Source organism: Apodemus sylvaticus, chromosome 13, assembly GCF_947179515.1.
Source record: "Apodemus sylvaticus chromosome 13, mApoSyl1.1, whole genome shotgun sequence".
NCBI classification, from domain to species: domain Eukaryota; kingdom Metazoa; phylum Chordata; class Mammalia; order Rodentia; family Muridae; genus Apodemus; species Apodemus sylvaticus.
Genome location: NC_067484.1, coordinates 39870316 through 39891304, shown reverse-complemented (window position 1 = coordinate 39891304; position 20989 = coordinate 39870316). Strand labels below are relative to the sequence as shown.

At 38.1% G+C, this 20989-nt stretch overlaps 1 protein-coding gene across 2 annotated transcripts in view; it reads left to right on the top strand.

Moving 5' to 3' along the window:
- Slc12a2 (solute carrier family 12 member 2) overlaps positions 1 to 20989 on the top strand; it is a 73012-nt gene that overhangs the window by 30687 nt on the left and 21336 nt on the right. For both annotated transcript variants that reach the window (XM_052155267.1, XM_052155266.1), the window contains exons 11-18: positions 665 to 772; positions 1991 to 2114; positions 2908 to 3009; positions 4185 to 4340; positions 5478 to 5577; positions 9714 to 9825; positions 11821 to 11961; positions 16428 to 16534. In XM_052155267.1, coding sequence (XP_052011227.1) covers positions 665 to 772; positions 1991 to 2114; positions 2908 to 3009; positions 4185 to 4340; positions 5478 to 5577; positions 9714 to 9825; positions 11821 to 11961; positions 16428 to 16534 — 950 coding nt within the window. The remainder of the gene's footprint in view (positions 1 to 664; positions 773 to 1990; positions 2115 to 2907; positions 3010 to 4184; positions 4341 to 5477; positions 5578 to 9713; positions 9826 to 11820; positions 11962 to 16427; positions 16535 to 20989) is intronic.

Below are 20989 nucleotides of genomic sequence, written 5' to 3'. Positions count from 1 at the left end.
GTGAGCTTGTGGGGACCTTCTCATTCAGACGCCCACAGAGGGCTGCTAGGAGATCCATACAAGCAAGCCCTGCTTTCAATTGCGGATTCCCATATATAAGTGACTTCATGCCCAAGGAAGGATAGGCTTTTAGGCTATCTTACTGGTTTTAAATTTTGAATTACATATGTTTTATCTTGTATATTTATTTTGATTTCCTGTGAAACGTTTGACATATGCATTGTATGATGAACAAAGTGTGAGAATTGCCTCTTTTTTTGTCATTCAAAGCTCCTCATACCTGATGTCTTCCAGCCCTGTGTTTATCCTGGGCTTGATCACTGTGTTTATGCAGTTTGTGCACTCATACTACCATTCCTTTCCTCCACTCAGTGCTTCATTTGGAGAGTCATCTTGCCTGCCATCTTTACTGCTGTGTGCTGTGGACAACAGTGGTGTAACCACTATTTCCATTCAGTGTCACTATGTCCTTTTTACTCCTTTTCACCATTAAATTTTAGGAAGTGCTGAGGGAAAATATTAAACTGGAAAGTCAGAAGTCTAGTTGGCTCTTTACATAGTATTTTCTGATACTAAGCATAGGACACTGATGTGATTTGTATTACTTTCCTTTATTAGAAACCTCAAATTGTTACTTCTTACTCTGTTCTGTCATTTATTTAAGGTGATGAGCATGGTGTCAGGATTTGCACCCTTGATCTCTGCAGGTATCTTTTCAGCCACACTTTCATCAGCACTAGCATCTCTTGTGAGTGCTCCCAAAATATTTCAGGTAAATATTTTCATAATATTTTTATTGAAAATGTTAAAATAATATCTCAAATTTTAGATTGTTATTTTCAGAAAATTATCTTGTTCAGTCTCATATGTTTGCTTGCATATACATATATCAAGAATGGTATAAATTTTATTTATATAAATGCTATGTAGGTCTATACGAACATTGTGCATTTTCCTACTGTCAAGGTACATGCCTTGAAATGTCTTTTTAGAAAGGATGACGGGAGGGTCTGGAGAGATTGCTTAGCAGGACAGTTTCATGCAGACAATCCAAATTCAGCTTCCAGTATGTATATTGGGTGTACATAATCTGCTATAACTCCAGACACACATATATAATTGAAAATGATAGAAATAAATATTTTAGGGATTAAAAAAAGTAGATTTGTGTTTTGGCATAGTTAAAAGTTTAGGATTATTGTCGGGTATTAGAAGTACAGTGTAAGACTAAATTAGAACTAGTAAATAATGGTTTCATTTAACATGATGCCAATTTAAATATTTTATGTGGCTCATATTACATTAATTACAGTAGATGTAGTGATAGCTAGGATGAACATTGCTTCTCGTAGTGATCATTAAAGCACCTAAGACTGATTAGGAAATTGCTTTAATAACTCTATCAGATAAATTTTGGTTTTTGTAGCCTTCTTAATACTGTATTTAGAAAGTATAGTATAGTATACTATAGAAAGTTTAGTACAGTAAGTATAGTATACTTTCTATACCAGAAAGTATAGTAATGGTGTCCAGTATGATTTTTAAGGCAATATCTATTAAGATTTGAAGAAAAGCAATGAAACTTTATACTTAAGGTTTTTAATCTTTTAAGTTTCAGATTTGGAGTTGGTTTTCTTAAAGCTGTAGGTACTCTGTATCACAATGCCAACTTTTAGGGTTTTTTTTTTTTATTGTACTATATTTGAATGACTGCTTCTCTGATTCTTCATAAGTAGAGTTTTAACATGGGATGGGGCAATACAAACAAAATCTTTAGCAGTGTTACAAACCAAGTGCCTTCAGCTGTCTGAACTGTTTACGTGTCCTTTATAGTCTGTAGGCGAAGCTCTGAGAGACAGGTAGCAAAAGTATCAGAAATGAGAGACTTGGGCTTCATTCTTGATTAACCTGCTTTAGCTGTTTGCGAATTTGTACATATTAATTTTCATGTGTTTTGTTTTAATGTTTGTGTTTTTTCCCCTTGGGTTAGGCTCTATGTAAGGACAATATCTACCCAGCTTTCCAGATGTTTGCTAAAGGTTATGGGAAAAATAATGAACCTCTTCGTGGTTACATCTTAACATTCCTAATTGCACTTGGATTCATCCTAATTGGTTAGTTCTGTGAATGGTATATCATGTAGGTTCGGGTTTATAGTATTATCTGTAATCATGACTATTAAATTATTAACAAAATGTACCTTGCTATCAAGTAAAATATTACAGATAGTAGTGTCTGATATTATTTATTAAACTTGCTGCCATTGTATAAAAATTAGGGCTACAAGGAATTACATTCTCTTTTTCTCTTTTCTCTTTTCTTTTTTTCCTTCCTTCCTTCCTTCCTTCCTTCCTTCCTTCCTTCCTTCCTTCCTTCCTTCCTTCCTTCCTTCCTTCCTTCCTTCCTTCCTTCTACTCTCCCTCCCTCCCTCCATCCCTCCCTCCCTCTCTCCCTTCCTTCCTTCCTTGATTCATGTAGCACAGTCTGGCTTCTTGTTATTTACTATTGTAGCCAAAGATAATCTTGAATTCCAGATGGTCCTGCCTCTATTTTGTAAGGACCAGTATTATAGGCATGCACTATCACAATATCCTTTACCTAAAATACTTAATGATGATAGTGTAAGGAAGAAGATGCTGGTGTGCCCAAGAATGGTAATGCCTTTGACTGACATATATAGAGTACAGATCCGTTACTGCTAAGATAACATGAGACTTTCTAAAGAATTTGTGTAGCCACTCAGATTAGTTGATTGAAAGTCCAGTTATGCCATCAATTGGGATATGTGATATAAGTATCAGTCTGTAGTAGATTTAAGGGTGTTTATGATGCTATTTAAAAAGTATAAGTATTTCAAAATTCAAAAATTTTAATACAATTAAATCGCCTTTTTTTCTTTTTTTGCAGCTGAATTGAATGTTATTGCTCCAATTATCTCTAATTTCTTCCTTGCATCTTATGCCTTAATCAACTTTTCAGTATTCCATGCATCGCTTGCAAAATCTCCAGGTGATCTTACATTTTAAGAATTTGTATGTATTAATAGCTTTTATTTCAGAGGAAACAAAAGTTTCACGATTCTAAAATTTGGTTTGTATGTGTTTAGTTCATTAAAGAGTTTTCTTTCCGCTAGTCAAATTCCAGGTCCCTATCCTGAAGGGCACTGATGGCAAGCTCTCACTCCCCTCAGTGCCACTGCCTTCAGAACAGGGACAGTGGCATTTGTCATACTAAAGAATTATTTCCTACTGTAAAAGTGTCTTTACTATTTGCTTACCTGATTTAGTTCTCAGAGCATTGTCCTTATTTAATAAACTTCCAAATATTTTTCCTTTTGGTGCTGAATTGAGTCTGGTGCTTCATGCCTGATGAGCACACAGTTTTCCCCTGAGCCTGAGTCGCAGTCCCAATGTGTTTACACAGTGAGGTCTGTGGGATTCTAGCGTCAGGGAACTTCTTTAACTGAAGAAGTACTGTGGGGCCTTTGTTATGAACAGACAAGGGTTGAGAATCAGTAAATGTGTAGAGAGTACAGAAGCAGTTAAGTTTGTTAGATCAGGCTAAACCCCGTGGAGTTCTCACAAGAAGGAAGTGTGAACATGCATGCTTGAGCCTCAGTTTTACCTTGAAAATAAACATTTATTGAAGTAATTAAAATATTTTTAGCTATTAGTGACAAGTTTAAAACATCATCTTATGAGTAGTTTTAAGTTCATAAACAGCAAATGGAAAGCTGTGAGTGAGTTCACACCTAGATTTCATTAGATGGGTAGGTTTCTTGAAATGTTTTACATATCCACTAGCAGGTGAGTGTGTCTCATGTTAGAGACCAAAGAGTACCGCTGCCCTACTGAGCCTCACCAGGATGAAGCCTTCCTTTGTATGCTGCTTCTCTAGTCTTCACTGTGGTAGCTTGATTTAAATTTTAAAAGATTGTATTGACTAAAGGTCTAAGAAAAGCAGTAATAGAAAAATACTGTTTTCAGTCATTAAGAATTCACCACCAGTTATGATAATTGTCAACAGTCATTGACTTTATACTGTTTTAGGGATTACCCTGGCATTTAATACTTAAAGTCATCTGAGTGTGGTGCAGCCACAAAGAAAGCTATTTTATAAATAATTGCTCACTACTATATAAGGCAGAGAGAAATCTGAGAGGTGTTTCCCTCTGTCGCTGTTAGGATGGCGCCCTGCATTCAAGTATTACAACATGTGGATCTCCCTTATTGGAGCTGTTCTTTGCTGCATAGTGATGTTTGTCATCAACTGGTGGGCCGCACTGCTCACATATGGGATTGTTCTTGGATTGTACATTTATGTTACTTACAAAAAACCAGGTCAGTGGACTTTTGTTTATAGTATTTTAAGCTAGAAATGTCGACAAGTTTTTATGTAACTTTTCTTATTTAAGCATCCTTTGTATATTTGAAAAGGTGTCACATGTAAAATTTAAAATACCCTCTTTCCAAATAAGTTTTTTGTTCTTTTTAGACTTTTAGTGTCAAAGAACTATTTTAAAATGTTTTATTGCTATAGAATTTCATTCTCACCCATGAACTAATTATGACTAACCTTATTTTAAGAAAAATAATATACTAACATTCTGTTGTACTTAGTATATTTTAAATTTGTTCTTTGAAAGTTCCAGGTTTGTAGCACTGGAGTAGCTACTACCCAAATATGTATATAAATTGCTTCTTTTTGTTTTAGAACTGCTATGTAGCATGGAATTCAAGTGTTGGAAAGATATATATTTTCCAAAATATGTAAATGTAATTGTTCTTAAACTGAGAGTTAATGATTACCATTTTCCACATTTATGATGTCTAGATTATGAGGGTAAGTGCTATTAGGATTGGTTCAGAATACAGAAAAAAGATCTGTCAAAAAAAGTTAGGAAACTTTGACCCAATGGTTAAACCAGAAGATGAATAGTTAAAATACAGTCAGTCATTTTAAACAGTGATGGAGCATTTTTAATCCGGATATAAAATGATGAGCTTTTGGATTCAGATGGAGGCTCTAGAATGAATGGACAAAGGAACTATGTTTTCAACTTTTAGAATCAGTTATTCCTCTAAAATACCTATTAAACATACTTTAATGTGTTTAAAATCATATAAGGCCCAACCTTTTATTCAGTAGGAAAGGACACTTTCATGTTGAAATAGCTTGACCGTATTTACTGTACTGTAATCCGCCCCTTTCCTTTAGGTGTTCGGCTGTTGTTAGGAGATTGTTTTGAGTTATGTGCACATGTTGGCAGTGCCATCGTCAAGCCTTTATTAAGTTACTCCTTTTTTCAAATGGAACAGTAGGCATATAGTCTGCTGTACTATATCCTGGAATTATGTGAGGTTATTGAAGAATAGTTTATTTTACATTTTTAACATGAAAATGTTCAGTATGCTGTCGGTCTCATGATTTGAATTGTCTGCATTGGTATCACCCTACATGATGCCTTTTTCCCACAGATGTGAACTGGGGCTCCTCCACACAAGCACTGACTTACCTCAGTGCACTGCAGCATTCAATTCGTCTTTCTGGGGTGGAGGACCATGTGAAAAACTTTAGGTAAGTGACCACTGTGCTCGCTAAGTCAGTCATTCTTAAACCTATTATTCTTTAGTAACATTCTGTATGGAGGAGTACAAAATATTCTGTTTAGATGGTCTTGAGCAGTTATTCAAAACCAAATCATATAAAAGTTACCTTCTTTCGTAAATGGTTTTATAAGTTTTGCAATTGTCATTTGAAGACATAATTTTGTTTCTCTTTGTAACCATTCATGTTGTATACCTATTTATAAGTTTCTATAAACATTTTTACGTATAGATGTTTGCCTGCATGTATGTCTGTGCAACATTTGTGTGCCTGGTGCTTGCAGGGGCCAGAGGGAGGGCATTAGATCCCCTGGATCCCACTGGAGTTAGAACAGTTGTGAACTGTTATGTGGGTGTTGGGAATTGACTCCCATAAGAGGGTGATAGGCTTTCACTGTATAGCTGTGGCTGACTGGCAACTCCCTTTGTATAGACCAGGCTAACCTTGAACTCAGATCTGTCTGCCTCTGCTACCTGCGTGTTGGGATTAAAGGTAACCACAGCATGCCTGGCTAGATAGGACTGATTAGATATGTCTTTTGTAATTGTATTAAGACTAAAGATTGAAAAGATTGAAAGTTCCTCGTAGTGCTGTTTGGGTGCCTGCCTATCTACTGTGCCTTTTTCCTAGAGTGAAGAGTCCCGGGAGATCATAGCTGTGCACGCGAAGGGGTGGGAGGGAGGAAAACAAGCCCTGTAGACAGTCTTTAGTATTTGCATATTCTGGGCATTTGATGTTAAGTATGACAAAAAAAATAGAAAATATTCTCTTATGAGTTGTGTAACATAAATGAAGATATGAACAAAAGTCACATCTTTAAACCAGCAAAAACTCACATGTACTTATAATTGGATTTTTTTGAAGTTCTTTTTTATTCCCAGTTTGTTTTCTGCTGTTTACTTACTTATCTATATAGCCCAACTGACCTGAAACTTTGCAAGGATTCTGGCTGTATCCACTCTCCCACCCCACCCCAATCCCACCCGAGTCCTGAGATTATAGGCATGTGAGGGGTTTTTTTTGTTTTGTTTTTGTTTTTTTTTGGAAATCATAATAAACATGGCACAGAGAGGAAAGTTGGTAATGTTCTGGTGAGACCCAGTGCTTACTTTATCCTCCATGCCCGCCTTCTCGCCCACGGGCAGCAGCGTCTGAGCTCCAGAGGCTTCGCTGCGGCCTTGTTGGGTATGGACTTCATACAGCGGCTTCTCTTGCTGTGAGTTCTCATTCTTGCTTATCTGTTATCGTCCCTCTTGTTGTAGCACATGGGTGTACTCTTTTTACACTTCCAATATATTTTATGGTGTTACTTTGGTTAGTTCAAATTTAGCATTTATATTTTTATGACTTTAAACAAGGTGGGCACTGTGTAAATCACTTTTTTCTTCTTGGCATTTTTGTTTTATTAGAACAAATAATTCCTTTTTTTAAATTGTAGTTTGTATCTATCTCAGCCTTCATTAGTGTTCCCAAATATTAGATTTACTTTTAGTTTCTCACTAATTCCTTTCTCTCCAGTTTGGGTTCTTGGATTCATCTGCAGTGCAGATGCTCCCTGGCAAGGAAGCTGTCCATGCATTGGTGCTGAGGCCTACCAATCAAGGAGCTGTCCGTGCATTGGTGCTGAGGCCTGCCAATCAAAGAAGCTGTCCGTGCATTGGTGCTGAGGCCTGCCAATCAAAGAAGCTGTCCGCGCATTGGTGCTGAGGCCTGCCAATCACGTCCTCCATGTAGATTAACATGGCTTTGCTCATTCTTTGGGGAATTTAAGACATCTTAAAGGCTTTCTTTTTTATCTGATTAGGTTTCTCAGAAATGAATATTTTAAGCTGTTTGTGTGTCCTTGTTACCAGAATTCTGAGAGCCAGGTCGGGAAGGAGGTGGAGCTTTCAGAGTTTTGCCCATGAACGACTTCTGAGTCCTCCTCTTCTAGACTGCTGACCCTGCCCTTGTTCCTTTCAACGTCTAGACCACAGAAGCCTCTTTAGCTGAGCGGACGCAGGCAGTTGCACCCTCAGAGTGGTGGAAATGGCTTGGCACTGCCTGTTGCTTCTTATGTACACAGGAGACCAGGGTTCTTGAGTTTGGTTTCCCTGACACAGCTTCATGCTGCTGCCTTTGCAGTTAGGTCGGCAGCTCCATCGTGTTCCATTCTCACCTAGAGTCTCAGGACGATGTCTTCCTCCTTCACTCCTTGGCTTGCTTTACAGCTGTCAGTATTTTGGTGCTTTACTCTCAGGTGTATTTTCTGTGGGTTTTGTGATTCTGTAACTTTAACAGAATTATATTGTTAAGAGGAGACTCTAAATTACCTTTCAGGAAGCTTTTACAAATGCACTAATTGAATAAGAAAGGCATAGGTAGATGTCCAGGCAAGGATGGTTCATGACAGGTGGCAGGTTTGGTCGTTTGGCTCCCCTCATCCTTAGGTATTGGCTTCCTGCTGGTCCCTAGACGATGCTTTGTAGTTGTGATCGGAGTGATCAGTACCTCCCTGTTCTAACTCACTTGTAACTTGTGACGCCTGGAAAAGGAACACCTTTGCGGTTGTAAGGTACTCAGAGCTTCTGTATTCTAGGAAGCTGAGAGGGCCATGTTCTGTAGCTAGAAAATCATGCCACCTGCAGAAGCTGAGGAGCATACAGATAGTCAGAAGAGGGCACAGTGCAGCCTGGGCTTTTGATTACTCCAAAGCCACCCTCTCAAGAAGAATTGATATGTGACCTACTTTACTAAAATGCTAAATAAGTCAGCATTTTTAAAAGTCTTTGTTAATACTTTTATTATTTTAAGGGCTACTGTAAAAGTATCTAGGTTAGAATTAATTTTTTAAAAAGATTTATTTAGTTTTCTGTATTTGTATATTCTTACCTATATGTATGTGTATGGATCAGAAGAGGGCATCAAATCCTCTGAAATGACAGGCTGTTTTCAGTTGCCAACTTTAAACTTACAACCTGAAAGGTGTTCTTCTGCAGGCCTTGTTCCTGGAAACCCTCCTGTGGTCCTCTGTAAGAAAAGGGAGTGCTCCTGAAGTATACCCCCTGAGTATTTCTTCAGTCCTTACCTTAGGAGCTTAGTCAAGTCTTTGTCTAATTATAGATGTGGCAAACTTAAGGAATTTCATTGATCATTTTTGGTGAATAAAGTGAATACTGGCTTATAAAGAAGATTGATTACCTCTAGTTAGTGAAAATCAGTTTTTTTTTTTTTTCAAGTCAAGTCAGGGTTTCCTTCTAAAGTCCTGACTGTCTTGGAACTTGCTATGTAGATGAGGTTGGCCTCGAACTCAGAGATCTGCCTGCCTCTGCTTCCTGTGTGCTGGGATGAAAGGCATGCACCACCATGCTCAACCAAAAAACAATAGTTTAAAATATCTATTTTTTTAAACTTCTCACGTCTATATAGATAATTGGGTACAGTTTTGGCATTTTTCGTTATTAACTAGAATTAAAAGATTTTAACCCAGTATAACTAACTGGACTAGATAGATCGAACTGCTGTATTTGATTTTACATATCCAACAGTCTTAACAGTAAGCTTAATGAGATGGATGGTTGATCCATGCAGTCTGTGTCACTATGGAACTCACTTGTTTATTTTTATTTATGGGTTAGTTGTGCTCAGTAAATTTTGTAGGATCTATGAAGTGACTGGGACAGTTATGACCTTTGAAGATAAAAGTTGTTATTCTATTTAAACAACATGGTGATTTCTGTAGTATTCCGAGAAACGTAGTAGCATTGCTTGTTATTGTAGAGAGACATCTGGTACCATATTTGGTATAAGGCTTTTTTGTTGTTATTTATTTTTATTTTGAAGCATCTTTTTAGCAGAACCATTTGTGTGGTTTGCATTCTTTTTAACAGTTGCTTATATTTAATGTATGTTTGTGCATGTGCCCTGTGACTTTGGGGGCTTTGGCCAACTGGAATTATAAGCAGTTGTAGCCCCTGACTTGGCTGCTAAGAACTGAACTTAGGTCCCTTGGAAGGATTAAAGATGTGTTTTTAAAGTTCTTGTGTAGCTTTGTTCTTAGAGAAACTACATAAAAATTTCAAACTGTTCTTATTTTTGTTTTGTTTTGTTTTTTAATTTTAAATTAGGCCACAGTGTCTTGTGATGACAGGCTCTCCAAACTCACGGCCTGCTTTACTTCATCTTGTCCATGACTTCACGAAAAATGTTGGTTTGATGATCTGTGGCCATGTGCATATGGTATGTATCAGCCTTGTTTTCTATATTAAAATGTTTTTGACTCATCAAATGGACTGTGATTAATAGGCCTTCTAGATTAGAAATCACTAGACAGATCTGTAGAGGTTTTTTTTGAGATATTTCCTTCAAAATACCATTTTTAAAAAAACAGTTGCAAAATAACATATTTAAAAAGATCTGGATATTTTGAACTTTAGTTATTTTAACCAGGACTAAGTAAAATGTCTAAAATAATATGTTTTCACCCCAAAGGGTAGTGCATTTTTTTTCTTAAATAATTTTTGATATTGAAAATAATTGTGAATTTATGCCTCACCTGTTCTGCATAAGAAACTAAGGTGGCTCCTCCTTAGCCACCTTTTTTGTGATACCTCCTGTCAGTTGTGTTAAGATGAAACTTAACATCTCCTTCCTAATTGGCTGTTGGAAATTCGTTGTAGTCAACTACAAACTTGGTACTTTATGTGATGAGCACATGGTGATAGAAGTAGCTGCTGATACTGTGGAAGGGTTTGTGGTCGAAAGCATTGGTGGACACAGCAGAGTTTGTCTGTGAAGCAAGGCGGCTTGATGCACAACTGAGGTGCCTGCTGCTGCGCAAGCAGCATTCCTGTTACAGGCCAAAGAGGGCTTGCAGAAGCTCAAGTCTGCTTGAGATGTATTGTAGATGGCGGTGTGAGGGCTCTCAACTTGCTTATGAGGAAGAGGGGAAGGAGGGAGGGGGGGTATTCTTTGAGGATAATTACTCTCAAAACCTGAAAATGTTTTGGGTTTCTAAAGATGATGATGACGGCATGATGTCTGCCAGTGTGTTAGTAGAAATCAAACAAAGATGCTGGGAAGCCCAGACCAAAGTACCTAGGACTCAGCACGTCACTGCATATGTCCTGTGACACAAGGGCACATGTTTTGCTCTGAAGAAACAACACTAGGAGAATGAGGAGGTTGCAGAGTTTGTTAAATAACCATTTGGCCAAGAGAATGAAGGGAAGCCCAAGAAATATGTGAGGAGCAGATTGCCAAGAAATGTAGGCTATCTTCACTGAGAACTATTTCTAAATCTATGTCCAGTTAAAAACAAGCCTTTAAAGTAACAAATGATAGGCCATTGGTGGGGGGGGGGGGGTAAAAAAAAAGAAAATTAAAACTAGAGTGCCGTCCTTCTTCAGCACTGCCCCTTACTCGGGCGCCAGGAATTATGTTGAGCATGGTTTGCACTGCCTGTGACAGTTGCTCTGCGTTGCAGAGCCCAGGCCACAGGCATCCATACGCACAGGCTTGTGTCAGCACTGACTTGGTTAGGGGAGGGAGAGTTTTCCAGTTTGTCTCTAGCTCATCCCTTGAAGCTAGTGCTTGGAGCCCAAGATGCTACAAAAGAGCAACATGCTTAGGAAAGATTGTATTTTCCTCTACATAGTTATTTTTTAGACAAATATTTTTAAATACTTGAAAATGTTTGTATTTATTATATATCTGTGCCTAACAAATTTTATAAGTTGCATAAAAGGATAAAAATGGAATTTTGAGTTAGCAAAGCTCACTTGCTTCAGGTAGGAGCAGAAGAATGTGTTTTCCTTTGATTTTTCAATGATAGTCTCAAGTTACTGTGATTTAACAACCCAGACACCATACCAAACAAAAAGCAAACTAGTAAACTTTCTGTAGAGAAATAGCACACTTTATTTTGCTTTGTGTAATCTCTTTTCCATTTTCGTAATTGCAAATTTCTTTCATTAATTTAGGATTGAAATACTTTGTTTAAAATCTTATTTGCAGCCTCCCTTGTCCAGGCAGCAGCAGCAGCGCTCCCCCGTTTTGTATAATCTTACTTATTAGAATTCCTTCCCAGGGGACAGGACGCTGTGACTGTGCTTTCCTCATCATAGCGCTTAAAAGCACATTCCTTCGCACTAGAGTAAGAGAGTGGCTTTTGTATGTGGATTTGTGTAAAATGGATTGTGTTTTAAGTAAAAATCTTGATAATTTAATTTAAAGGGCCCCCGAAGACAAGCTATGAAAGAGATGTCCATTGATCAAGCCAGATATCAGCGATGGCTCATTAAAAACAAAATGAAGGCTTTCTATGCTCCAGTTCACGCAGATGACTTGCGAGAAGGTGCCCAATACTTGATGCAGGTGATGAGCCTTTCACATGGCACATGTGACTAAAGCTCTTATGTTCTCTTTAGGTCTTTCTTCATGGTAATATAAGTGTATATCATTTAAAAATATCTCTAAATTACTTTTTTTTTGTAACTTAGGACTCTACAGAAGTTCTGTGTTACAGGATGACACAGAGGCCTGTTTGAAAGTTGCCTTTGCTTGTTAGTCCCTTCTGTTAGCTCTTTCTCACTTCCTCTACCCACTAGGTTTGTTTTTAAAATGTTGAGTCATTGCTATCTTTATTTGACTTTTCAAAAAGTTCTTGTCCTTTGTATTTCTGTTTATTTGCTAGCTCTAAGTTTAGACTTCTCTTTCACTTTATGTAATTTATAGGCAGCAAATTGGAAATTTAGAATAAGTCAGGGTTTTAAGTGTTAGTGCTATTGCTTTCTTATTATGGGTTTTGGACTAAACTATTTACCTAACTTCTGAACTGTAGGTCCAGAAGGTAATAGGGAAATTATAAATTGAGAAAATGTTTACCACTTTAATCTTAAAATCCAACCAGCCAGACATTAAAAGTAGAAGCAGCTGTTACTGTGAAGCTGTCTGTTAGGGTAGAGTGGGGCTCCCAGCGCTGCCCTTAGCCTGCCCTGTAGTACTTGGTAGAACTTAGTTCAGGATGATCAATAATAGTCTTTAAGAAGGATAGGCACCGAGTAGGGTTGCTAAGTAATTATTACATTGTTATATGGAAACCACTGTAACTCAATCGATAGCAAAAAAATAGAAGAGAGGCCACTTACACAGAAAATTCACTGTATGATACAAGTGGTTTAAAAGGGTTATCTGTAATAATTGCTTGTCTGTGAAAAAGGTTTGAAGTAAGTCCTTACAAATACTATTCAGAAGCCTTATTGAACCGAGGGTTGGTGTGTTCCTTTCTAATCCCAGAGCTTGGGATGCTGAGGATTACTGTTAGTTGAAGACCAGCCTGGGATACATGGTAAGAACAAGGCTTCCATGGCTGTAAAACAGAAAGGAGTGAAAGGAATCAGAGGAAAGCTAGAGTAATAACAGCATCTCTGTGCTCAGCACATGCAAAGAAAGTGGGGCAGTTTGAACTGTTACCTAATCCGTGGACAAGAGCCTGGCAGTTTAAGGATCTCTCTCTCTCTCTCTCTCTCTCTCTCTCTCTCTCTCTCTCTCTCTCCTCTCTCTTCTCTCTCTCTCTCTCCTCTCTCCTCTCACTCTCCTCTCTTTCTCCTCTTTCTCTCCACTAGAGAACAAAACTAGGCTTCACGCAGACACCTTTTCACATGGAAAGAAGACTATGCAATATATGTTCTAGGCACTTAGAGTGGTTGGCCAGGGTTGTCTATGTATATAATAATTTTTATGAAGTAATTTCTTCCTTAAAACTCATTAGCTCACAGATTTCTGTTTCTCTGTCACAATGAAATAGGTTTGTGGTAAGGCCCAAGACAGAGGCAAGTGGATCTGTACGTTTGTGAACAGCCTGGTCTGCAGATTTCCAGGATAGTCAGGGCTACAGAAAAACCTGTCTCAGAAAAAGCAAAAAATGAAAAGCAACAATAAAGACAAGTAGACAAACCCCCAAACATATAATCATATACTTACTTTCTCTATGATTTTGAATCTAATGAATTTCTCTTGCTGTTGTTCAGTTTATGTAGCTAGCCATAGTATTTGGAAATACTTAATAGTTGAAGACAAACATGAAAAGCCCTACAGTCTGTTCTTCCTTCTGTGATGACACACAGAAACTGACACAGAAATTGCAGTTGTGGTCACTGAGTTCTGGCACAACGTGCACAGAGAACTGTGCTAAAGATCTAAAGATAACACTGTGAGAGGGAGGGAAGGCTCACTGTGGAAGGGAGGTTGGTGTGTGTAGGAAGCGTAGGGGACTGCTCTGTGAGGTGAGGCACAGCCGTCCATGGGGGAGTCTGCAGACCGAGGCCTAGTGAAGTATGTTCGGGGAAAGGTCATTTCTTCAGTAGTAAACTACTTTGTTAAGTACATACTCCTCCGTGGAAACTGGAAATACTTCTCTCATAATAGCTACCCTCCGTAAAGGATTGAAGGTGAGAGAGATACATGTGGAAATGAAAAAGATTAAATAATCCTATAGGGAGTTACTGCAGTAATGCCATTGAAAGCCTAAGTACTTCGAGTATCTAATAAGGTGTTTATTCCTAATTTTATAAAATTAGAGCTTTAAGGCACTACAGCTCAGTGGTAGCATGCATTTCTAGTTTATGTGAGATCCTGAGTTCAGTTCCCTAGCGCGCACACACACACACACACACACACACACACACACACAAAACCCAAACCATTTTAATTATACTAGGATTATGACATATGATAGTTTTTCATTTTTCAAGAACATGACCTTGATAGGATTTAGTACCATCGATAAGTTACTGTCCGTCTTGTGGCTTGACAAGTTGCTAAACAACTGTCATACTTGAAAGTCATGCTTTGCTCTGTTTGGTTTTCTCACAACTCTGGGAAAGAAGTATTTGACTCCATGGCTAAGCCACCCAGCAGATTGTTTTACTCTTAGAAGACGACAATATAGTCCTTATTATCCCTTAAGGGAAGGATGTTTTAAATACTGAGCAAAATCTTAATCTCCTAAAGAAAGATACATGTACATGAGAACAAGTTTAAGAAAAATGTAAGGTTGTAGGATAGCTTTACTTCCTGTTCTTTAATTATCCCAAATACATAGGGCAGTGGCACATGGCCTGGCCTGTGATAAATATTTGACTCATGTTTTGCAAAAAAAAAAAAAAAAATTAAAGATGTCACTTAAATTATAGACAAAATCAACCAAGATATATCTTCAACATAAATGTGAGCTAAAATCATAAAACTTAAAACAGGGCTTAAAACTTCAGGACCTGGGACCTGGCTGTGGACTCAGTTATGACATCAAAAAGATGAAGCTTAAAACAAATAAATGGGGTATTTTCGGAATTGAGGTGTTTCCTGCAGAAGACACTGTAAAGAAAGTGAAGACAAATTACTGAAAGGAAGAACATTTCCATTTGATAGAGTTTTATCTTAGTAGCAGAGTAACTTAGTAACTGTTGAGATACCATGAGCAAGGGACCTTACAGAAGAAGCAGTTGATCGTGGGTTCAGATGACGAGTCTGTGCCTGTCATGACAGTGAGCTTGGACGCAGGCAGGCAGGAGATGGAACAGGAGCTGAGAACTTATATCCGGATTCAGAAGCATAAAGCGAGAAAGAGCTAACGGGCCCAAGGTGACCTTTGAAACCTTGAAGCCCACCTGCAGTGACACACCTCAACAAAGCTAGTCTCCTAATCCTTCCCCAACAGTTCCCACTGAGGATAAAGCATTTGTATGTGTGAGCTTATGGAGACCATTCTCGTTCAAACCACAGGTTTTGATATCTATAATATGTAAAACAAACAGCCAAACCAACAACAAAAATCTTCTAAAAATAGCTACAAGGAAATTTGGAAATTGTTAAGAGTTAGGTAAAAATAAAATATGTATCAGTATATGTATGAACAGATGTATCAGTACATCTGTTCAACATCCTTAGTTATAAAGGCATTAGAAATCAAAACAACAATATGCTAGGTCAATTATGCTAGGATAGATACCATTTTAAAAATATAAAATGTTAGTGAGATTATAGAAAAGTGAGGCCCTGTGCTTTTTTGATTGTGAATATAAAATGATATAGATGTTTTAAAAATTAGGATTGTTCCTTGAAATAACCTTAGTGCTTGCTGCATCCCTTGGCATTTACAAGACTGAAGGAACTGATGTAGATTGGTTTGGCCTATAAGTCCCAGAGAAATGCCTGTATTTATTGCCCACCATTGGTCTTTCTACATGGGTTCTGAGAGCTGGAAGAAGATCCTCATGCTCGGACTATAACCACTTTCTGACCAAACTAACTCCTCAGCCCTTATCACAATTTCTGTAATATGTAGCCCACAACACCCACTATATGTACACCAGGGTGCTTCACACCCATGAGTGACAGGCCTGTCTCTGCTTCCTGAGTGCTGGGATTACAGGCAGGCACCACCATGTAGTGCAGCTTTTGGGGAGATTGAAAAATGTTTTGAATTGTTATGGGAGGAACCAAAGAGATTTCAGAAGAAATACTTGCATAGTTAAAAGAGCTCAAAGTTTCCAGCTGGTAAAATTCAAAGCTCCAGACATGTCATGTAGATGAATACACTGTTTATTGTTTTAGTTAAATATGTTATTTTGGTTAGCAAAGGTATAATTTTGTCATTAAGACATAAAAGTGACTTTAGATGTTTTTAAGAGTTTCATTGTAACATTTACTTTTATTGTTTAATAAGAGAATTACGATTTAATTTCATATTATAATTTATTAGAAAAACTGTCAATGTAAAAATACTTAAAAAATTATTTTGTTAAATAGTCTGTATTTGAAGTTGTGTTTATATATTTTAGGCTGCGGGACTTGGTCGTATGAAACCAAATACACTTGTCCTCGGATTTAAGAAAGATTGGTTACAAGCAGATATGAGGGATGTGGATATGTATATAAACTTATTTCAGTAAGTATATTCTAAATTATCATGTACTTGGCAGAAAAAATGCTAATTCTAAAAGCATTCACTCATTTTTTAAGCTATTTTTTATGTCATCTTTTCTTTTTTTATTGGTTATTTTATTTATTTACATTTCAAATGTTACCTCCCTTCCTGGTTTCCCCTCCTCAAACCCCCTACCTCTTCCACCTCCCCCTGCTTCTGTGAGGGTGTTCACCCACCCACCCATCTACTCTGGCTCCCTACCCTGGCATTCCCCTACTTTGGGGCATCAAGCCTCCATATGACCAAGAACCTCTCCTCCCATTGATGCCAGATAAGGCCATCCTCTGTTACATATGTGGCTAGAGCCTTGGGTCCCTCCATAGTCTTTTCTTAATAGGTGCAGAAAAATGAACGAACCCATGAACTGTCTAGGTTTCAAAATGAGGATCTATTAGCAAAATACTGATCTCTCTTTTTACACAAAGCATAGACAAATATGTACAAATAGTTAAGTAAATGTACAGGTAGAAATCTACAAAACAGCTTCTGTATATATAAAATAGTTTAACCTTTCCTTTGTCATTATATCTTTATTAATTATTTGACAGTTCAGTATATTTGGGGCATATTCATTCCCTTCAACTCTGTTTCTACCAGCCTTTCCCACCCAGTTTTGAGATGACTTCTGTTTTTCCCCTTTTCCAGCTATTGTTTTCAGTCTACCAGGAGGTGGCATCACAAAATCCAGACTCCCTCTGCCAGCCACTGCCAAATCCTCTGTCTTGGGATTTTTTCTGGCTGTCACTTGTGCATGTTGTCACAATCACTGTGAATTCATAGTGCATCTATCTGTGCTATTATGTCTTGAAAAAGTGTTTCCTTGAAGTTATCCACTACCTTTAGCTCTTACAATCCTTTGCCCTCTCTTTGGCAAAGATTGAGTCTTGGGGTGAAGGGTGTGACGTGAATGTCCAACTTAGAGCTAAGCATTCCAGTCTTTTGGTTTTTTTTAGTTAGGGTTTCTTAACGGGCATTTACAGCAAGGAGGGGATTCTGATGAAGGATACAAGATGCTCTGGTCTGTGGGTGCAGCAATAAGACATTAGAAGTAGTTTTAATACTCAACAATCACTCCATTAAACAAACTAGAATGGACCTCTCCTGGGCCCTGTGTCCAGTCGAACCATAAATTCCTTGGTCCTTTTAATAGAGTCAGTTATGGGTTCTTTTCCATAGACAAGACCTTAAAAGTCTTAAGTTTTAAGACTTAAGTCTTGACTTAAATCCCGTCAGAAAGTGGTTGGTTGTTCCCATAACATTTTGTTGCTCTTGCACAAGTGGACATTATCTTGTCATTGTTGTAGCTTGCAAGCATCATAGCTGGGTGAGATGGAGGCTTGCGTTTCTCCTTTAGCAGTGTGCCTAGAACCTTCCAGCACCATGAACACTGCCAGTAATGATGAAAGGCTTGCATGTGAATACCAGCTTGATGCCTTCATGATCTGTGATTTAAGTATGTGGTGTTTTAGCAGTAGGCTTTTAGCATCGAGTTCTGAAGTTTATTAGCCTGTAATACTTGAAGGACTCCATTGGCTAACAGCTCAAAAAATGGTAATCCAATCTTGTACCTGGATTATTTGTTAGAATGGGGTATCTAGTTGGGATATTACCCCCATTGTAGGTACTCATTACACCTTTTTTTTTTTAATTTTTATTTTCTATATTCTTTGTTTACATTCCAAATGATTTCCCCCTTCCCGGATCCCCCCCTCCCCATATGTCCCATAAACCTCCTTCTCTCCATCCATTCTCCAATCACCTCCCTCCTTTTTTTCCTCTGTCCTTATATTCCCCTCCAATGTTAGATCAATCCTTTCCAGGATCAGGACCTTCTCCATACTTCTTCATTGGAGTCATTTGTTATGCAATTTGTGCCTTGGGTATTCAGGGCTTCTGGGCTAATTAATATCCACTTATCAGAGATTGCATTCCATGTGTATTCTTTTGTGACTGGATTACCTCACTTAGGATGGTATTTTCCAGATCAAGCCATTTGCCTAAAAATTTTGTGAATTCATTGTTTCTAATTGCTGAGTAGTATTCCATTGTGTAAATATACCACATTTTCTGTATCCATTCCTCCTTTGAGGGACATCTGGGTTCTTTCCAGCTTCTGGCTATTATAAATAAGGCTGCTATGAACATAATGGAGCATGTGTCTTTATTGCATGCCGGGGAATCCTTTGGGTATATGCCCAGGAGAGGTATAGCGGGGTCCTCCGGAAGTGTCATGTCCAGTTTTCTGAGGAGCCACCAGACTGATTTCCATTGTACAGTCCCACCAGCAGTGGAGGAGTGTTCCTCTTTCTCCGCATCCTCGCCAACACCTGCTGTCTCCTGAGTTTTTGACCTTAGCCATTCTGACTGGTGTAAGGTGAAATCTCAGGGTTGTTTTGATTTGCATTTCCCTGATGACTAATGATGTTGAACACTTCTTAAGGTGCCTCTCGGCCATCCGAATTTCTTCAGGTGAAAACTCTTTGTTTAGATCTGTGCCCCATTTTTTAATAGGGTTATTTGGTTCCCTGGGGTCTAACTTCTTGAGTTCCTTGTATATATTGGATATTAGCCCTCTATCAGATGTAGGGTTGGTGAATATCCTTTCCCAATTTGATGGCTGCCGTTTTGTCCTTTTAACAGTGTCCTTTGCCTTACAGAAACTTTGTAGTTTTATGAGGTCCCATTTGTTAATTCTTGATCTTAGAGCATACACTATTGGTGATCTGTTCAGGAACTTTTCCCCCATGCCCATGTCCTCTAGGGTCTTCCCCAGTTTCTTTTCTATTAGTTTCAGTGTGTCTGGTTTTACATGGTGGTCCTTGATCCACTTGGAGTGAAGTTTAGTACATGGAGATAAGAATGGATCAATTTGCATTCTTCTGCATGCTGACCTTCAATTGAACCAGCACCATTTGTTGAAAAGGCTATCTTTTTTCCACTGGATGTTTTTGGCTCCTTTGTCGAAGATCAAGTGACCGTGGGTGTATGGGTTCATTTCTGGATCTTCAATTCTATTCCATTGGTTCCCTTGTCTGTCACTGTGCCAATACCATGCAGTTTTTAATACTATTGCTCTGTAGTATTGCTTGAAGTCAGGGATACTGATTCCCCCAGAATTTCTTTTGTTGTTGAGAATAGTTTAACTATCCTGGGTTTTTTGTTTTTCCAGATGAATATGAGATTTGCTTTTTCTAACTCTGTGAAGAACTGAGTTGGGATTTTGATGGGGATTGCATTGAATCTGTAGATTGCTTTTGGCTAGATGGCCATTTTAATTATATTAATCCTGCCAATCCACGAGCATGGCAGATGTTTCCATTTTCTGAGGTCTTCTTCGATTTCCTTCTTCAGAGACCTGAAGTTCTTGTCATATAGATCTTTCACTTGTTTGGTTAGAGTCACACCAAGATACTTTATATTGTTTGTGGCTATTTTGAAGGGTTTCATTTCCCTAACTTCTTTCTCAGCCTGCTTATCCTTTGAGTATAGGAAGGCAACTGATTTGCTTGAGTTGATTTTATAACCAGCCACTTTGCTGAAGTTGTTTATCAGCTGAAGGAGTTCTCTGGTGGAGGTTTTCGGGGTCACTTAAGTAGACTATCATGTCATCTGCAAATAGTGATAATTTGACTTCTTCCTTTCCAATTTGTATCCCCTTGACCTCCTTATGTTGTCTAATTGCTCTAGCTAGAACTTCAAGTACTATATTGAAAAGATATGGAGAGAGAGGACAGCCTACACCTCTTTATCTATGTATATGTATCTGCTTTGTGACGTTTCTACAATAGCAGGTTTCCAAATGATTTTTTTTTCAAAACTGCCTTTAACTGTAGCTCTTCCTCCCCAGATCCCCTCCTCTGCCTTGCCTCCCATCTTTCACCGCAGTGTCACCCATCTCATTCTGTTGTCCCCCATTGTATTTTATACTACTGTGATCTGTTTCTGCACTCTTGAAGGCCAGTCTTCCCCAGTGCCCTCTCTCTTAATAAATTCCTGACTTCTAGGGTATTAAAAATAGAACGCATATCTGAATATTTAAAGGTAGCATCAGAAATGAGAGAGCATGTACCATGTTTATCTTTCTGGATTTGTTAGCCTTATTCAGGTTGAGTGTTTCCAGCTCCATCAGTTTACTTGTGAATTTCATAATTTTATTTCTCATCACACCTGAAAAACCTTTCATAGATATATCAGATGTGAACTATACAGCAGTGGTGTGTATGGACCCTGCTTTCTCTGTAACCACATATTCTTCTTCCTATGACATAGCTATAACTGAGCAGAGTTAGATGTCAGAGTGTTGCTTTATAAGGCAGTTATAACATAATAAGGTATTTATTATGTCCTACACTGAGAGGCTGCAGAGCTTTGATTTTGTTCCCACTTATACTAATTCTGCTGCTGGTCTCTGGTTCA